The 13,695-nt window shown below is 44.2% G+C and overlaps 1 protein-coding gene across 2 annotated transcripts in view; it reads left to right on the top strand.

The window, feature by feature from the left end:
- The first annotated feature begins 3,795 nt into the window (after positions 1–3,795).
- CHRDL1 (chordin like 1) overlaps positions 3,796–13,695 on the top strand; it is a 65,382-nt gene continuing 55,482 nt past the window's right edge. For both annotated transcript variants that reach the window (XM_084813351.1, XM_084813350.1), the window contains exons 1-2: positions 3,796–3,892; positions 12,547–12,659. In XM_084813351.1, coding sequence (XP_084669477.1) covers positions 3,796–3,892; positions 12,547–12,659 — 210 coding nt within the window. The remainder of the gene's footprint in view (positions 3,893–12,546; positions 12,660–13,695) is intronic.

Below are 13,695 nucleotides of genomic sequence, written 5' to 3'. Positions count from 1 at the left end.
TTTGGGGGGATTTGTGCATTTGGGGGGTTGCGCATTTGCACAAAGTTGGAAACAAAAAAAATTCAGTTCTGTCAATGGGGCCGACTGTGGAACGAAAGGTGCTTGACAATCCACACAACACTGATGGAATGGATTTTACACAGTCTGAACATCCCTACCTGGGCAGCATGGCCTGAGTACTGGATTCAAGTCTCTGGGTATTTTACACAATGATTTAATTTTAGGTGTAAGTGGGTTTACTGCTTGGTTTTCAAGGTCTGAACGTTTATTGTTTTATACTTTTATTCAAATAACTTGCTCCTAGTGGGCCTTATTTCTGAATATACAGTTACATGCCAGGATTCTGCGAGCATCATCACACCCCGCATCCTGTGCCTGGTTCCTGTTCACAAATGCTGCGCACTCTGCACAAACAGGAAACTTGCGCAAATCAAGTTTGAAGTGGAGATTTGGGCAAGTTTCCCCAAATCTGTATGGATTTCCTAATTTGTGCAACTTTCCTCGATAGACTAAAATGGGGCTTACTCAATCTATGGAGAAAATTGTCACAAATCAAACTGGGAATCGACAACAAGACGAATGCAAGCGGGTGTTCAGCAATTTACTAATATTTTCAGTGAATGCATGCTTGTGTTCACACTCAGAGCTTTGAACAGGGCAGGCTCACATGTTCTGCGAACGAAAACAACATTCTAGTCGCAGGATTGCACTCTGAACTCAATGGGGGCTTTCTTCTCAGTAAATGTGCTCCGGAAACACTGCAGCCACTTCATAGAAAGTTCCCCCTCCCAGTCATTTAAACAGTGAAGGCTGGTGGCTCCAATGTCAGTGGGGTAGTGAATCCACTCCGGGTTTCAGTCAGAAGTCTAAAGCAGCTATCCAAGCTGCAAAGCGAAACAGACTTACCACCCCACTGATATTGGAGCCACCAGCCTCCACTGCATTTAGGTCTTGGTGTTATTAGACTGGCCTAGAACCATGAGTGGGTTAAATGTTAGTGTCACATTCCTACATCCTCTCCCTTCGCATTCAACACACTCCAGCAAACAAGGCTTCAGGCTAACTCCACTTTATGAGTTAACAACTAGCTTCTTTACAAATGCAGATTCTAGGAAACTCTCAGGCTGCATAGAACTGGCTAAGCCACACATCTACGAATATCAATAGAGGAGCGAGCCAAAGTGGAAGTTAGAGAAGTTGCCAGCAGTCTGGGCATGAACTTCACGCCAGACTTGCTTCTCGGGGATGGCCCTCCCTTAGGGTGGCTCCCTCCTACGTTGGCTTCCACGAGTGGCCGACCTGGCAGAGCATCTGAGCCCTGCCCCTAACTTTTCCTGCTTCGCTCTGCGACGGACACTAGCATCCCTCAAGTCACGCTCCTCACCCTCCTCCTCTGAAACTTGAGTTCTCATGGTGGAGGAATGGAGGAGCCATTCAGGCTGGGCCATCTGTGTGTCAAGGTCTTGGGAAAAAAGTCTCGCCGTATCTGGGCTCACTAGGGAGGGTGCCTCCCTCTGTTCTTGCTGTTCTCCTATTCTGATTCCGAATCTGAGCTGCCAGACATCTCCACATGGTCAGATTCATTCCTGACAGTTAGATAGACAGTGGTGTAGTGGAGCCAGGGGTCACAGGGACAAAGGGCTGGGATTTTTTGATTATCAGGGAGGGTGTCATCTGCCACCCCCTTCAGATTTCCATGTTCTCCCTGAGCTTAGCTACATTTCTCGCTGTAGCTGGTAGGAAATGGATTTTCCCAGCAGCAATATATTGTTGTGAGCTATCTCTGTTCTAATGCAAAATATTTGGGGATGGCTTGGTCTTGAATGGGCAATTAAGAGGATCCATTAGCTTTACAAAAGATTAATATGATACACAAACAGAGAGAGATGGATCAACACAGCTGCCTGCCTTCTACGACTCTCCCTGGTGGGTGGGGGCTACGGAGACTGTCATGAACATCTGCAGCTCAGAATTTACTACTACGCTACTATAGATAAGTAATATTAATAATTTAGGAGCCTTGGAATTCCTTGGCTCTTTTGTGTTCTTCCTTCCTTTCCACAGGATAGCATCAGGGGTGAGCACTGTCGGGCATTTGCCAAGGCCCACCTAGGATCAGGGGGCCAATTGGTGACCCCAGGGCCTCCTGGCACAGCTGCTCTTCCTCCTCGTTGTTGTGTCCTGTTTGTCTGCTCTCTGTGAGCATGCAAGCCATGACAAGGGTGTGGCAATGGTGCAGCATATGCTTTGCATGCTCCCGCTGAGTGGTTGCATGGATTGGACCCCCGAGGGCAAGCAAATAGGCAGAAGTAACAGTGGTGAAAAGGAGGTGGGCCCACTCCGAGAGGAGGGTCCACCAAGGGCCTTTTTTCCCCAAGGTGCCCCAAACCCTGGAGCTGATACTGTGGGTTGTATCCAGTGTTAGTCTAACTTAAGTCTCATTCATTTCTATGGGCCTACTCTAAGGAAGACTAACATTGGATACAGCCCTGTGTTTTTAGTATACCCCAGGGATGGGCAAGCTGTGGCCCTCCACATGTTTTGGCCTATAACTCCCATGATCCCTCACCATTGGCTATGCTGGCTAGAGCTGATGGGAGTTGTAGGCCAAAACATCTGGAGGACCACATGTTGCTCATACACTCTGTTAGATTCCCTTGTATTGCTGTCATTTCCAACCATTCTAGCCCAATTTCTTGAAAGCATATGTTTACTCCTGGTATTAGCTGTTGCAAAAAATGTTTTAAAACAGGTCTAATAATGATGATGAAAAGGGCAAAATAGTTGTAACAATGGACATCCAAAAATTAGCACAAGTATTAAAGAAGCTCTTGATCAAAGGAGACATTAAAACAAACATGTTTCTTATTTTAAAAAGGAATTAATCAACTATGTTTTTACATTGGAAACTTCAAATTACAAAATGGAATTAACAGTGCAGCATTATTTTTTGGAAATTCTGGTTTTCACAACATTCCTATCCTTAAGCAACATTTTTAGGTGAATGGAATTAGAGGATGTATCAGAAATTCCAAAACAAAGCAGACATGGATTATAATTCTTTCTTTTTATGTAGAATGTTTTGGTTAAGTAAATAGCATTCCAGTTGTTCTGTCTGTCTATCCATCTGTCTGTCTGTTTCTCTCTCTCAGATCAAAGGAAATACTTCTTCACAGTACACATTATCAAACTATGGATGTAGCGATGGCCACAAATTTGGATAGCTTTAAAGGGGGATTAAACAAATTCAGGGAGGATAAGGCTAGCAATAGCTACTACTCCTAATAAGTATATGCTGCCTCTGGTATGCCTCTGTATACCAGTTGCTGGGGAACCAAGTGGGAGACTGCTATTGCACTCAAGTCCTGCTTATGGGCTTCCATTGGCATCTGGTTGGCCACTGTTTGAACAGAATGCCGGACTACATGGGCCTTTGGTCTGATCCAACATGGCTCTTCTTACGTTCTTAGTTCTGGCTGCTGCCCTGCATAAACTGAGAGTGTGCCTTATAACACACCCCAGAGTCCTTTGCACCATGTGGGGGTTTCCAAAGCAGACAAATCCATGTGGCAAGAGCTTCCAGAAATTCAAAAAACTGCTGCACTAGCAAAAGAGCTCTCCAGATTTGTCCCTTGTTCTGGCAGTTGAGCTATCTGTAGTCTGAGCCCATTCATCTTCAAAGACTGTGTTGTAAAGAGTCCTGTCCATCTGAAGTAACTGCAGGTTTTCTTCTCCTACAGCTCCTGCATTTTCCCCAGCAAAGGATTTTTGCTGACCTTTTCCTTCATAACAAAGATGAGAAAAATTTGGAGAATGGAAAACTTCAGATTTATTTTTGCCTGTGTGCTCTGCCTCCTTTTCATTGAGGGAACTAAAACAGAACAAGGAAAATGTAAGTACACCTTTCAGTATAAAGTAACTAGAATCTTGTCACCCTTGGTGTCTTATAACTCGTTTACACATTTATCTGTGTGGAAATGAGCCTCCATGTGTTCAAAAGCATGTTCTATACTCTGGGGAAATGGAAGGTATCAATTGTATTTATAGGTTTTGGAGGGATCACTAACGCATCACCAAAAAAGAGGAGAAAGTGGGTGCAGATTTGCATAACATTTGCATATGCTAACTCATGTATTGAACTGTGGTGCTGGAGGAAAATTCTGAGAGTGCCTTGGATTGCAAGAAGATCAAACCAGTCCATACTCCAGGAAAGAAAGCCAGACTGCTCACTTGAGGGAATGATATTAAAGGCAAAACTGAAATACTTTGGCCACATAATGAGAAGGCAGGATACCCTGGAGAAGATACTGATGCTAGGGAAAGTGGAAGGCAAAAGGAAGAGGGGCCGACCAAGGGCAAGGTGGATGGATGTTATTCTGGAGGTGATGGACTCGACCTTGGGGGAGCTGGGGGTGGCGACGGCTGACAGGAAGCTCTGGCGTGGGCTGGTCCATGAAGTCATGAAGAGTCAGAAGTGACTGACTGAATAAACAACAACAAACTCATGTATAGATGTAAATTTAGAAATAATAACGATTGCTTCAATAGAAATACTTCTTTGTCAGGACCAGAACACACCTTACTCAGAGGCAGAGTTCAAAAAACATTTGAGACATTTTGATCTAAACTCTTAACATGCACTGCTACAGTCTCGAGTATTTGAGACACTGCTATGGTGCACAATGAACAGCAGAAGTTCCATGGTTTTTAACAGAGCTCATGGGCAATTAAATTTATCTACTCACAATTTCAGCTTCAGTCAAACTTCTGAAACCCAATGAGACTCCATTTTGATATTATTTCACATGGCTATCATCCTGCCCACACATTCATCCATGTAGAAATGAATGTATTGGGGAGGGGTGTGTCAGGGCCAGTTCACTGACCTGGGCAGCTGGCATCCTTGGGCAGCTGCTAGGGTCCCAATCCCCTGGCCAGGCCCACCACCATCTCATTGGGTTTCAGAAGTTTGATTGAGGCTGAAATTGCAAGTAGATAAATTTAATTGCCCATGAGCTCTGTTAAAAACCATGGAACTTCGGCTGTCCTGGCAACCCCTTTAAATTCTATTCTGGCCTCAGGTTCCAAGTGGCTCCCATTTTAATTTCCCACAATGCCCCCAACATAGCTTCACTCCAGGGCTCCATAGTAAATCAAAATGGCAGCTCTTGGCCACCAGCTGCGGCTTGGAATGCTAGTGTTGCCTACCATCACTGCCAGGTAAGCCTGGCAGGGCCCAGCCACAGAGGAGGAGGTCCAGCAGAGTTAACTTTGCCCAGGGCCCTCTCAAACCCAGAGTCAGCTCTGCCACCAGCACTTCTCTCCTCATATTCAAGCTGGCTCCACCCTTCTGAGGGCCCTTGGGCAAGACACCCTCCATGGGGCCCCTCCCTCAATGATTCTACCTTCTCACCACCATTGTCACCAGCTGCTATTGCTCCTCATCTTCTTCCCCATCATTGCTACCATCTGCTGGGTTGGCAGGCAGACAGCTAGTGAGTGAGGAGGCCATGGAATCTCCCACTCCTCCTTCTCCCCACCACCGTTGTGCGGGCCAGAGCAAGAGGCAGGCGAACAAGCAGGATGCAATGGTGAAGAGGAGCAACAACTTCAAGGATGTTTGTCAGTGGGCCCATACTTGGGAATGGGCCTTTGGCAGGTGACCAACCATGCCTACCCTTGATGCTGGCCCTGTGCGTCCCTTCTGAGTTTTGGGTCAATGGAGCATAATTGTATTCTGGAAAGGCGCATAAATCCTAATCTCTGAGGTCCATTGTCTTTAAATTCACATGCCCTTATGTTTATTAGTCTAATGCAAAGTATGGTTCCCTACTATGAATGTTGGACCAACCACTTGGCTTAGAAACTGAAGCTAGTCTGGAGAGGGTCCATAGCTCAGAGACAGAGAGCATGCTCTGCATACAGAAAGTCCTGGGTTCCATCCCTGGCATCTCCACTTAAAAGGAGACCCTTGATTCTGGCCCTGCTACAACCCCTTGGTCTGGAAGCACTCCAGATAGGCCTTTGGTCTGATCCAGCTGCAAGGCTCTGATGCTTTTTCACCAGCTCTTCTCTAGTATTTTGAGCCCTCGCAGCCCTTTCTTTGATAGGCAAACTGCGTTTATTCAGCCATTTGCTCTGGCCATAAGGATCTGTGGATTGGGGTGCTGGCTAATTTAACAGTGGCATTAGAACAGAACAAGGGGGATCTGCAACAAAATGTTGCAGTGTGGAACACTGTTCCACGCCATGTTCCAAAATACTCCTTTCCATTCCTCTCTTTTAAAAACAAACAACACTCTCCCTCCATTTCCTAGCTGTTGAGAATTCTTTCTGGCAGGAATGGGAAAACAAGCTCCACCATGGCTGCTGCTTTCTCTGGCTGATGATTGGAGCCAAGCTTGCCTTCCTGTTGGCAGGATGATCGTCCTGAGAGTCAGGGGGCACAGTTTTCCAGTGGCCCTTACAGCTCCCACCACTAGCCACTCTGTAATTTGAGAATCACTGGTACAGATATGGGGGGGGGGTGTCCAATATCTTTACATTTTATGCTTTAATTTTTTTCACGAATGTTTTTTCCCCCATACAAATCCCTGTTTTCAGCCAAGATGGTCTCCCAAAGCACCTTCCAACAACTGAAATCCATCACAGACATACAATATGAGCCTTTGGGTATCCATGGGTGTGGGGGGCAGGGGATGTGTGTATGATGGTCTTCTCTGCAGTGATGTAGTGTTAAACCTTGAAATGCTGGCAGTTATCAGGACAGTCCCCATAGCAACACCCAGTTCAGACTGAAAGATCTGGGTGTACTTAGCCTTGAGAAGAGAAGACTGAGGGGAGATAGGATTGCGCTCTTCAAGTACTTGAAAGCCTGTCACAGAGAGGAAGGCCAGGATCTCTTCTCGATCATACCAGAGGGCAGGACACGGAATCATGGGCTCAAGTGACATGAAGCCAGATTCCAGCTGGACATCAGGAAAAACGTCCTTGCTGTTACAGCAATATGACAGTGGAACCAATTACCTGTGGAGGTGGTGGGCTCTCCTACACTGGAGGCATTCAAGACGAGGCTGGAGAGCCATCTGTCAGGGACGCTTTGACTTAGATTCCTGAATTGAGCAGGGGGTTGGATTCTGTGGTCTCATAGGCCCCTTCCAACCCTACTATTCTCTGATTCTATGACCCCCGAGGAGAATCCAAAAGTGTAGGCAGGTGTGTTGATCTGTGTGGATGTGGGTATATGTGTAGGTAGACAGCAGTAGGTAGAATACTAGCCCATGTATTAGGAGCTGCTCATAGTCATAGAATAGTGAGCTGGCAAAAAAGACACTATAAAGCTAATGGTTCTTAATTGCCCATTCAAGACCAAGCCACCCCAAAATACAACATTACAACAAGGACAGCTCACAACAGGAGAAAATCTATCTCATACACACACACACACACGCCAGCTATTGTGTGGGTAGCAGCTAAGCTCAGAGGGAACAGGGAAGTCTGAAAGGCATGGCAAATGATGTCAGCTTTCCTGATAACCAGAAACTCCCGGTGCTTCGACCCTGCAAGCCCTACAACTCCACTATCACATGGCTTTTGCGATCCCTGGCAAATTAGGACACAGTCCAGATTCCAGATCCTTCTCTCTGGAGAGATAGAAGGGGGCAGGCCATGGCAGCAGAACACAAGATCTGGGTCTCATTTCCTACGCTTAGTAGCAGCAGCTGCTGCCGCCACCATTGGCATAGCTGATCCTCATCCAGCAGTGGCGTGGGGTGGAATATTTTCTGCAAAAGAAATGTTCTGAACTGAAATGGAAAATGTTCTGGAAATTTTTCCACTGCTATATTTTTCCATGGAAAATCTTTCTGTTTTTAGAACTGAGTTCCATCATAACATTAATTAATAACATAATGAACATGATACAAGCCAAAGTGAGTAAATGGAATGGATACCATGCCAGTCATACATGAAATCAAAATTTGTAATGAACGTTTTCAGGTGAGTATCCCTGGGAAGCATATATAATTATGCACACAGCTCTTCAGTCGTCCTAAAATTAGGATAAAATCCAATACCCCCTTACCAGGGAGTCAGCACCATTGCACTCAGTGGGTCTTACTTCTCAGTAGACATGTATATGATTGCACTGTAGGTATGTTAAAAGTGTCATAAAAACCTTCAGAGAGGAGAAAGCACACTAACGGCATGATGACTACTCAGAAGTAAGTCCTAATGAGTTCAATTGAACTTATTCCCAACTAAATGTGTATAGGATTGCAGCCTTAATCATCAATAGGTTTGATACTTATGCTAATTACAAAATCAGTTAACTATGAATGTGGTGTAAATGTTACATTCAAACAAATTCAAAGCTTTACTTGGCAGTTATTTTTACTTGAAATACTTGTCAATACATTAAGCCAGCTTTCCTCAACCTGGTACCCTCCAGACTACAACTTCCATCATCCCCAGCCAGAACTACAACTTCCTTTATGTTATTTGGTGATAGTGCTGCCACTGCTTTGCTACTGATTGTGGGAACTTAGAATCAGATTTTGTGCCCTGCTGCCACTGCTTGTCTGTTAGGTTTTAGGGAAGAAAGCAGCAAAGCCACCTTTTAAGACTGGATTTGGGGAAATACTACTGGTGTTATTTATTTATTTTAAAAACATGTCACTATTTTTAAATTCATACCATTTTCTGTCCAGGAGTTAACCTTGAAAAAATCAGTTCTGCAAATTTTGGGGATGGTTGAACTTGAACCAGATGCCAAAGCAAATTATCGCAGGTGCCTATTGTCAAATGCCCATTACATCACCAACATACTTCACCCAAGCCCTGGAGTGGTTTGCAACTGTACTTGAAATGTTTGCAAATGTTTTTTTAAAATAAAACCAGCATTCAACTTGCTGATATACATGTGTAGAGGACAAGTGGCAAAGCCAAGAGAAAAACCATAGGGCAAAGGTCAGGAACCATGGCGAAGTGTTAGAGTGTAAACTGTGCATGCAGAATGGCCCAGGTTCAATCACTGGTATCTCCAATTAAAGGATCAGATGCTAGAGAACTGCTACCTGTCGTTTGACACTACGCTAAAAGGACAAATACTCTGACCTGGTATAAAGCAGTTTTCTATGATTCTGCGGATGAAGGACCCAGTGCGACTAGTATTACAATGTTACATTTGCCTTCACCCTGAACATGTTTACATTTATCTCTGATCAATTTAATGTTATGCCCTCTATTTCCTCTGAAGTGATAATTATCATTTCCTTGTCAAGAAATTCACTTATTTGGTGGAGGGTCTGTTTTACTTCAAATGTCACTAATCCAGAACATGTTTAATGCCGTTTTAAGCACCTCCAAACACAACTGAGAGGTTATCTAGTTTTTACCCCATGCCTTAAAAGCCTGTGTTAAAGGTTTCAGATTGTATACCTGTGTCATGTTCCCTGTTCATCGACCTAACATGAACTGTGTTAAAGATGAAATAATGTAGGGAAATAATTACCCAGACATGACTTACTTTATTTTTATTATTATTATTATTATTATTATCATCATCATCATCATCATCATCATCATCATCATTATCATTATCATTATTATCATTATTACATTTATATCCTGTCTTTTTCCTCCAAGGAACCCAGTGTAGTGTATATGATCCTCCTTCTCTCCAATTTATCCTCACAACAAACCTGTGAGATAGGTCAGGCTGAGTGCCAGTGACTGGTCCAAAATCACCCAGTGAGCTTCATGGCCAAGTGGGAACCAGAACCTGGATTTCCCAAATCCCAGTCCAACATTCTAAGCGCTACACAACTCTGGTTCTTTAAAAAAAAATCTTCATGAGATCTTTGGAAACCAAAATATAGAAGAGTACTTTTAACAATCCAGCAGTGTCATTGCTTGTCAGAAATCATGAACAGTGCCGGCACCAGGTTTTTGAGGGCCCCTGGCAAGACGCCCTCAGTGGGGCCCCTCTTTCAATGATTCTACCTTCTCACCATGTCACCAGCTGCTATTGCTCCTCGTCTTCTTCCTCATCATTGCTACCACTTGCTTCCTTGACAGGCAGAGAGCCAGGGAACAAGGGGGCAATGGTATCTCCTGCTCCTCCTTCTCACCACCACCAGTGTCTGGGCCAGAGCGAGAGGCAGGGGGAGAAGCCATTTGCAATGGTCAAGAGGAGGAGCAACTCCAGGGGGCTTGTGTTTGTGGGCCCCTACTGGAGTGTGGGCCCTTGGCAGGTGCCCAACCATGCCTGTCCTTGACACCGGCCCTGATAAAATGCTTTGCAGTATACTTGATGACTGCTGGAAATAGATGAAACCATGGAATTCATTATCTTACCTGCAGGTGCAGCTTTTCTCTGATTTATTTCTGGTAGTGCCCAACATTTTGTCACATAGTCAACCACAGAGCAAGCATGTTTTCTCGCTCTAACCCAACATCTCTAGCAAGTAGATGAATACAAAAGGGAAGAAGGAGATGGACGTGGTCCAAGGGAGGCATTCTCTCTGCTCAACTGAGCTTATTCACAAGAACGAGCTGTGCAAATAGCTTTGTCCAAAGCAGGAGCATCACTGAGGGGCTCTCAGTGGCATCTCCAGTTCACTGCTTCGCAGACATGAAAGCTTCATTCATGCCAGAGCTGACTGATGTGGAAGCAGATCTTTTCACATGAGCTACCACAGGGCTCCACACATCCCTCCCCCCCCCCTCTCTCTCTGCTTTGAGCAGAATGAAGGAAGGAAAATAGATTTCAACGACCAGGTTTAAATGCTGCATATCTCAGCACGTTTCCCTCTAATATATGCTGCCTCTTGCGGAGATGTGTCAGACCGACAGTGGGGGCCAAGACAGACATGTGGGTTAGGGTGGCCAGCTATGCATCACCCAAATAGAGGAGTGGATGTATAATTTACATAAAATTTGGATATGCTAATTTATATGTATAGATGCAAATTTAGAAATAGTGACTATAATTTAAATAGAAATATGACACCAAAGAGAGCTTCGGCTACGGTGTGGTATAGAAATGTAAAGAATAACAATAACAATAGCAATAACATAACACATCATATTGAAGAACTGTTGATGGGCACCTTCAAGGCCCCCGGCTGCTCTACCTTCTTGGGGTTCTTTAACTTTAATCTGGACTAGGACTGGACAGTACTTCAAATACAAGACGCCTTCAAATAGAGGACTTCTAAAAATTCACATTTTTACACTTTAGTCAATGGGGGAAGTGCACACTGTAGAAAAATGCACGCTTTCCCCATTTGAACGAACTGAAAAGAAACAGGTCACCAGCAAGAATGGGAGTGAACCAAACTGAGCTTTGAAGTGAAGTTCAGAGAATTTCACCGACCTCAAGCATAACTGGTTCTCCCGTTCCTGTTCTCAGTTGTGGCACCCTATATATATATACATACCAGGGGTGTTGAACCGCTTTCAGCCCAAGGGCCAAACTGAATTTTGGAGAATCTCTCAGGGGCCGCATTCCAGTGGTGGGCGGGGCTGAAGGCAAAATAGGGCAGGGCCAAAATACCAAAAAATGCCAGCATCTTTTAGCTTAAAGCTCTCACTGCCAGTAACTAAACCTTAGGAGAGGAATTTCAATCTTTTAGAATGGGAAAAAGGTGCAAAAGCTGGGAAACCACCAAACAATGAGAAAAATGGTGGGGCCAAGGGAGATGGGTGTGGCCCCCTATGGAAACCCAGAAGGCTGGACTGAGATCCTAGGTGGGCTGGATTTGGCCCTTGGGCCTGAGGCTCAACACACCTGCTGTATATCCAGGGTCTACCATAGGGAAGCTTGCCTGGCACCAACATTGATGTCTTTCTGATGTCGTACAAAGACCTTGTCATTTGCCCTAGTCTTGCACCATATGTTATAGCTGGTTTTTAACTGCTGAATTGTACTGAACAACATTCTCCTTATCAGTAAGGGAGTATATCATAACAAGTAGCCTGATTTGCAAATATCCCAAACCCATGGTTATTTTAACCCATGAGTTGTTGCCCTACCAAGGGTTTGTCGGCAGATGATCAAACAAACCATAGTTGTTTTTCTCAGTCTCTGGGTTGATTCTTGCCTTCCTCCTTTGCCCGCTCCCTCCCTGTAACCAAAATGCCTTTGCAGCATTTTAGTACTCACAAATAAAGAGGCTGGGGTCTTTTTTACCACTCTTGCCTGCTGCCTCTGTAGCCTGGAGAAAAACCCATGAACAACCCACAGTTCTGAGTTCCCACTTAACAACAAGCCATGGTGTAAATAACCCAGAGTTCACCATCCAACAGCAAACCATGGTTTCTCTTTCTAGGTTGTTTGTGGTTAACAAACAATGGTTTGTTAGCATGGCCACATTCACACATCATGACAATGCTGAATTCAACACCCCAAGCCATGGGTTAGCGTATTGGGCGAACCAGGCCTGTACAAAGAGTGACCTAACTACATTCTATGCATTAAGTGTAACTTGCCATTTCGCACAGGTCCCTCACTCACCCATTCACAGCTTTTCCTCTCTGTTGCAGATTCAGAGACCTATTGTGTGTTTCAAAATAAGAAGTATCGTGTAGGCGAAAGGTGGCATCCGTACCTAGAACCCTATGGAATTGTTTACTGTGTTAACTGTCTCTGCTCAGAGGTATGTTTCTTGCACCTCGTTCTACTCCTTTTCAGTCTTGATGGTCAGAAAGATAGTTGCAAATAAGAAATACCTATCATTATGACATGTCAGTTATTTTTAGAGGGAGGGCTTTTGTATTACAAGGACTACAGATAGAGGGATCACTCTATTTCCAATCCTTATCAGTTTTGCTAGTGTTCATTGATAAGTCCCTTCCGTCTCATATTGCTGCAACAACCTGCAATTTTTTAAAAAACATGAAAATTTGCATCACTTTAACATATTTTCCAGCAAAATACACTATGTATTCCTGTACCTTAAAGTATGCATTTATGTATGCATAATAATCCTAAAATATGTATGTGCATTTCAGTTTTTAAAAAATTATTTAGCTGAGAAGTGTATCACAACACTGGGAGAAATACAAAAACCAAAAGATAGCTATATTTCAATCCTCATATTAGTCTGGGAAATGTGAATCAGTATGGTTCACTTTGAAATGCGGAAAAAACAAAATTCTTAAGCATCACTAGTAGAGACTGTTCTATAATCTGCCTCTCATCCCCCACTCCTGGTGATCCAAATATCTGCAGTGACACAGGAGATTCTGTCTTTTCCCAACTACATCCCCAGATGAAGCCCATTCAATGGAAGCCATTGAGTATCAAGCTTGCCCCACCCCCTAATTTGCATATTCATGTCCTCAGTTCAGTTTCTTGATCATCAGAGTACAGGGTAGCCACTTACTCATCACCCCAAAAGGGGAAATGCATCCCCCAAGAAAAGGACAAAAGATGACAGTGATTTGCATGACATTGGCATGTGGAAAATTATGTGTCCCAGGCATGGTCTGAAGGCACATGAGGCATTCACCTTGCTGAAGCTAAGCAAGTGTGGGTCTGGTCAGTGTTTGGAGGGGAGACCACCTGGGAACCACGATGGAAGAAAGGTGGCATATACATTAATTAAATGAATAAATATGTATAGGTGCAACTGTAGAAATAATAACTATAATTTAAACAGAAATGCATCTCACCATAGTGGAGAAGACTGA

The sequence above is a fragment of the Heloderma suspectum genome, chromosome 9 (assembly GCF_057233095.1).
Source record: "Heloderma suspectum isolate Gila_16-S chromosome 9, 16-S_ref, whole genome shotgun sequence".
NCBI lineage: Eukaryota > Metazoa > Chordata > Lepidosauria > Squamata > Helodermatidae > Heloderma > Heloderma suspectum.
Note: the sequence above shows the minus strand (reverse complement) of the source record. Positions and strands in the feature narration are given on the sequence as shown.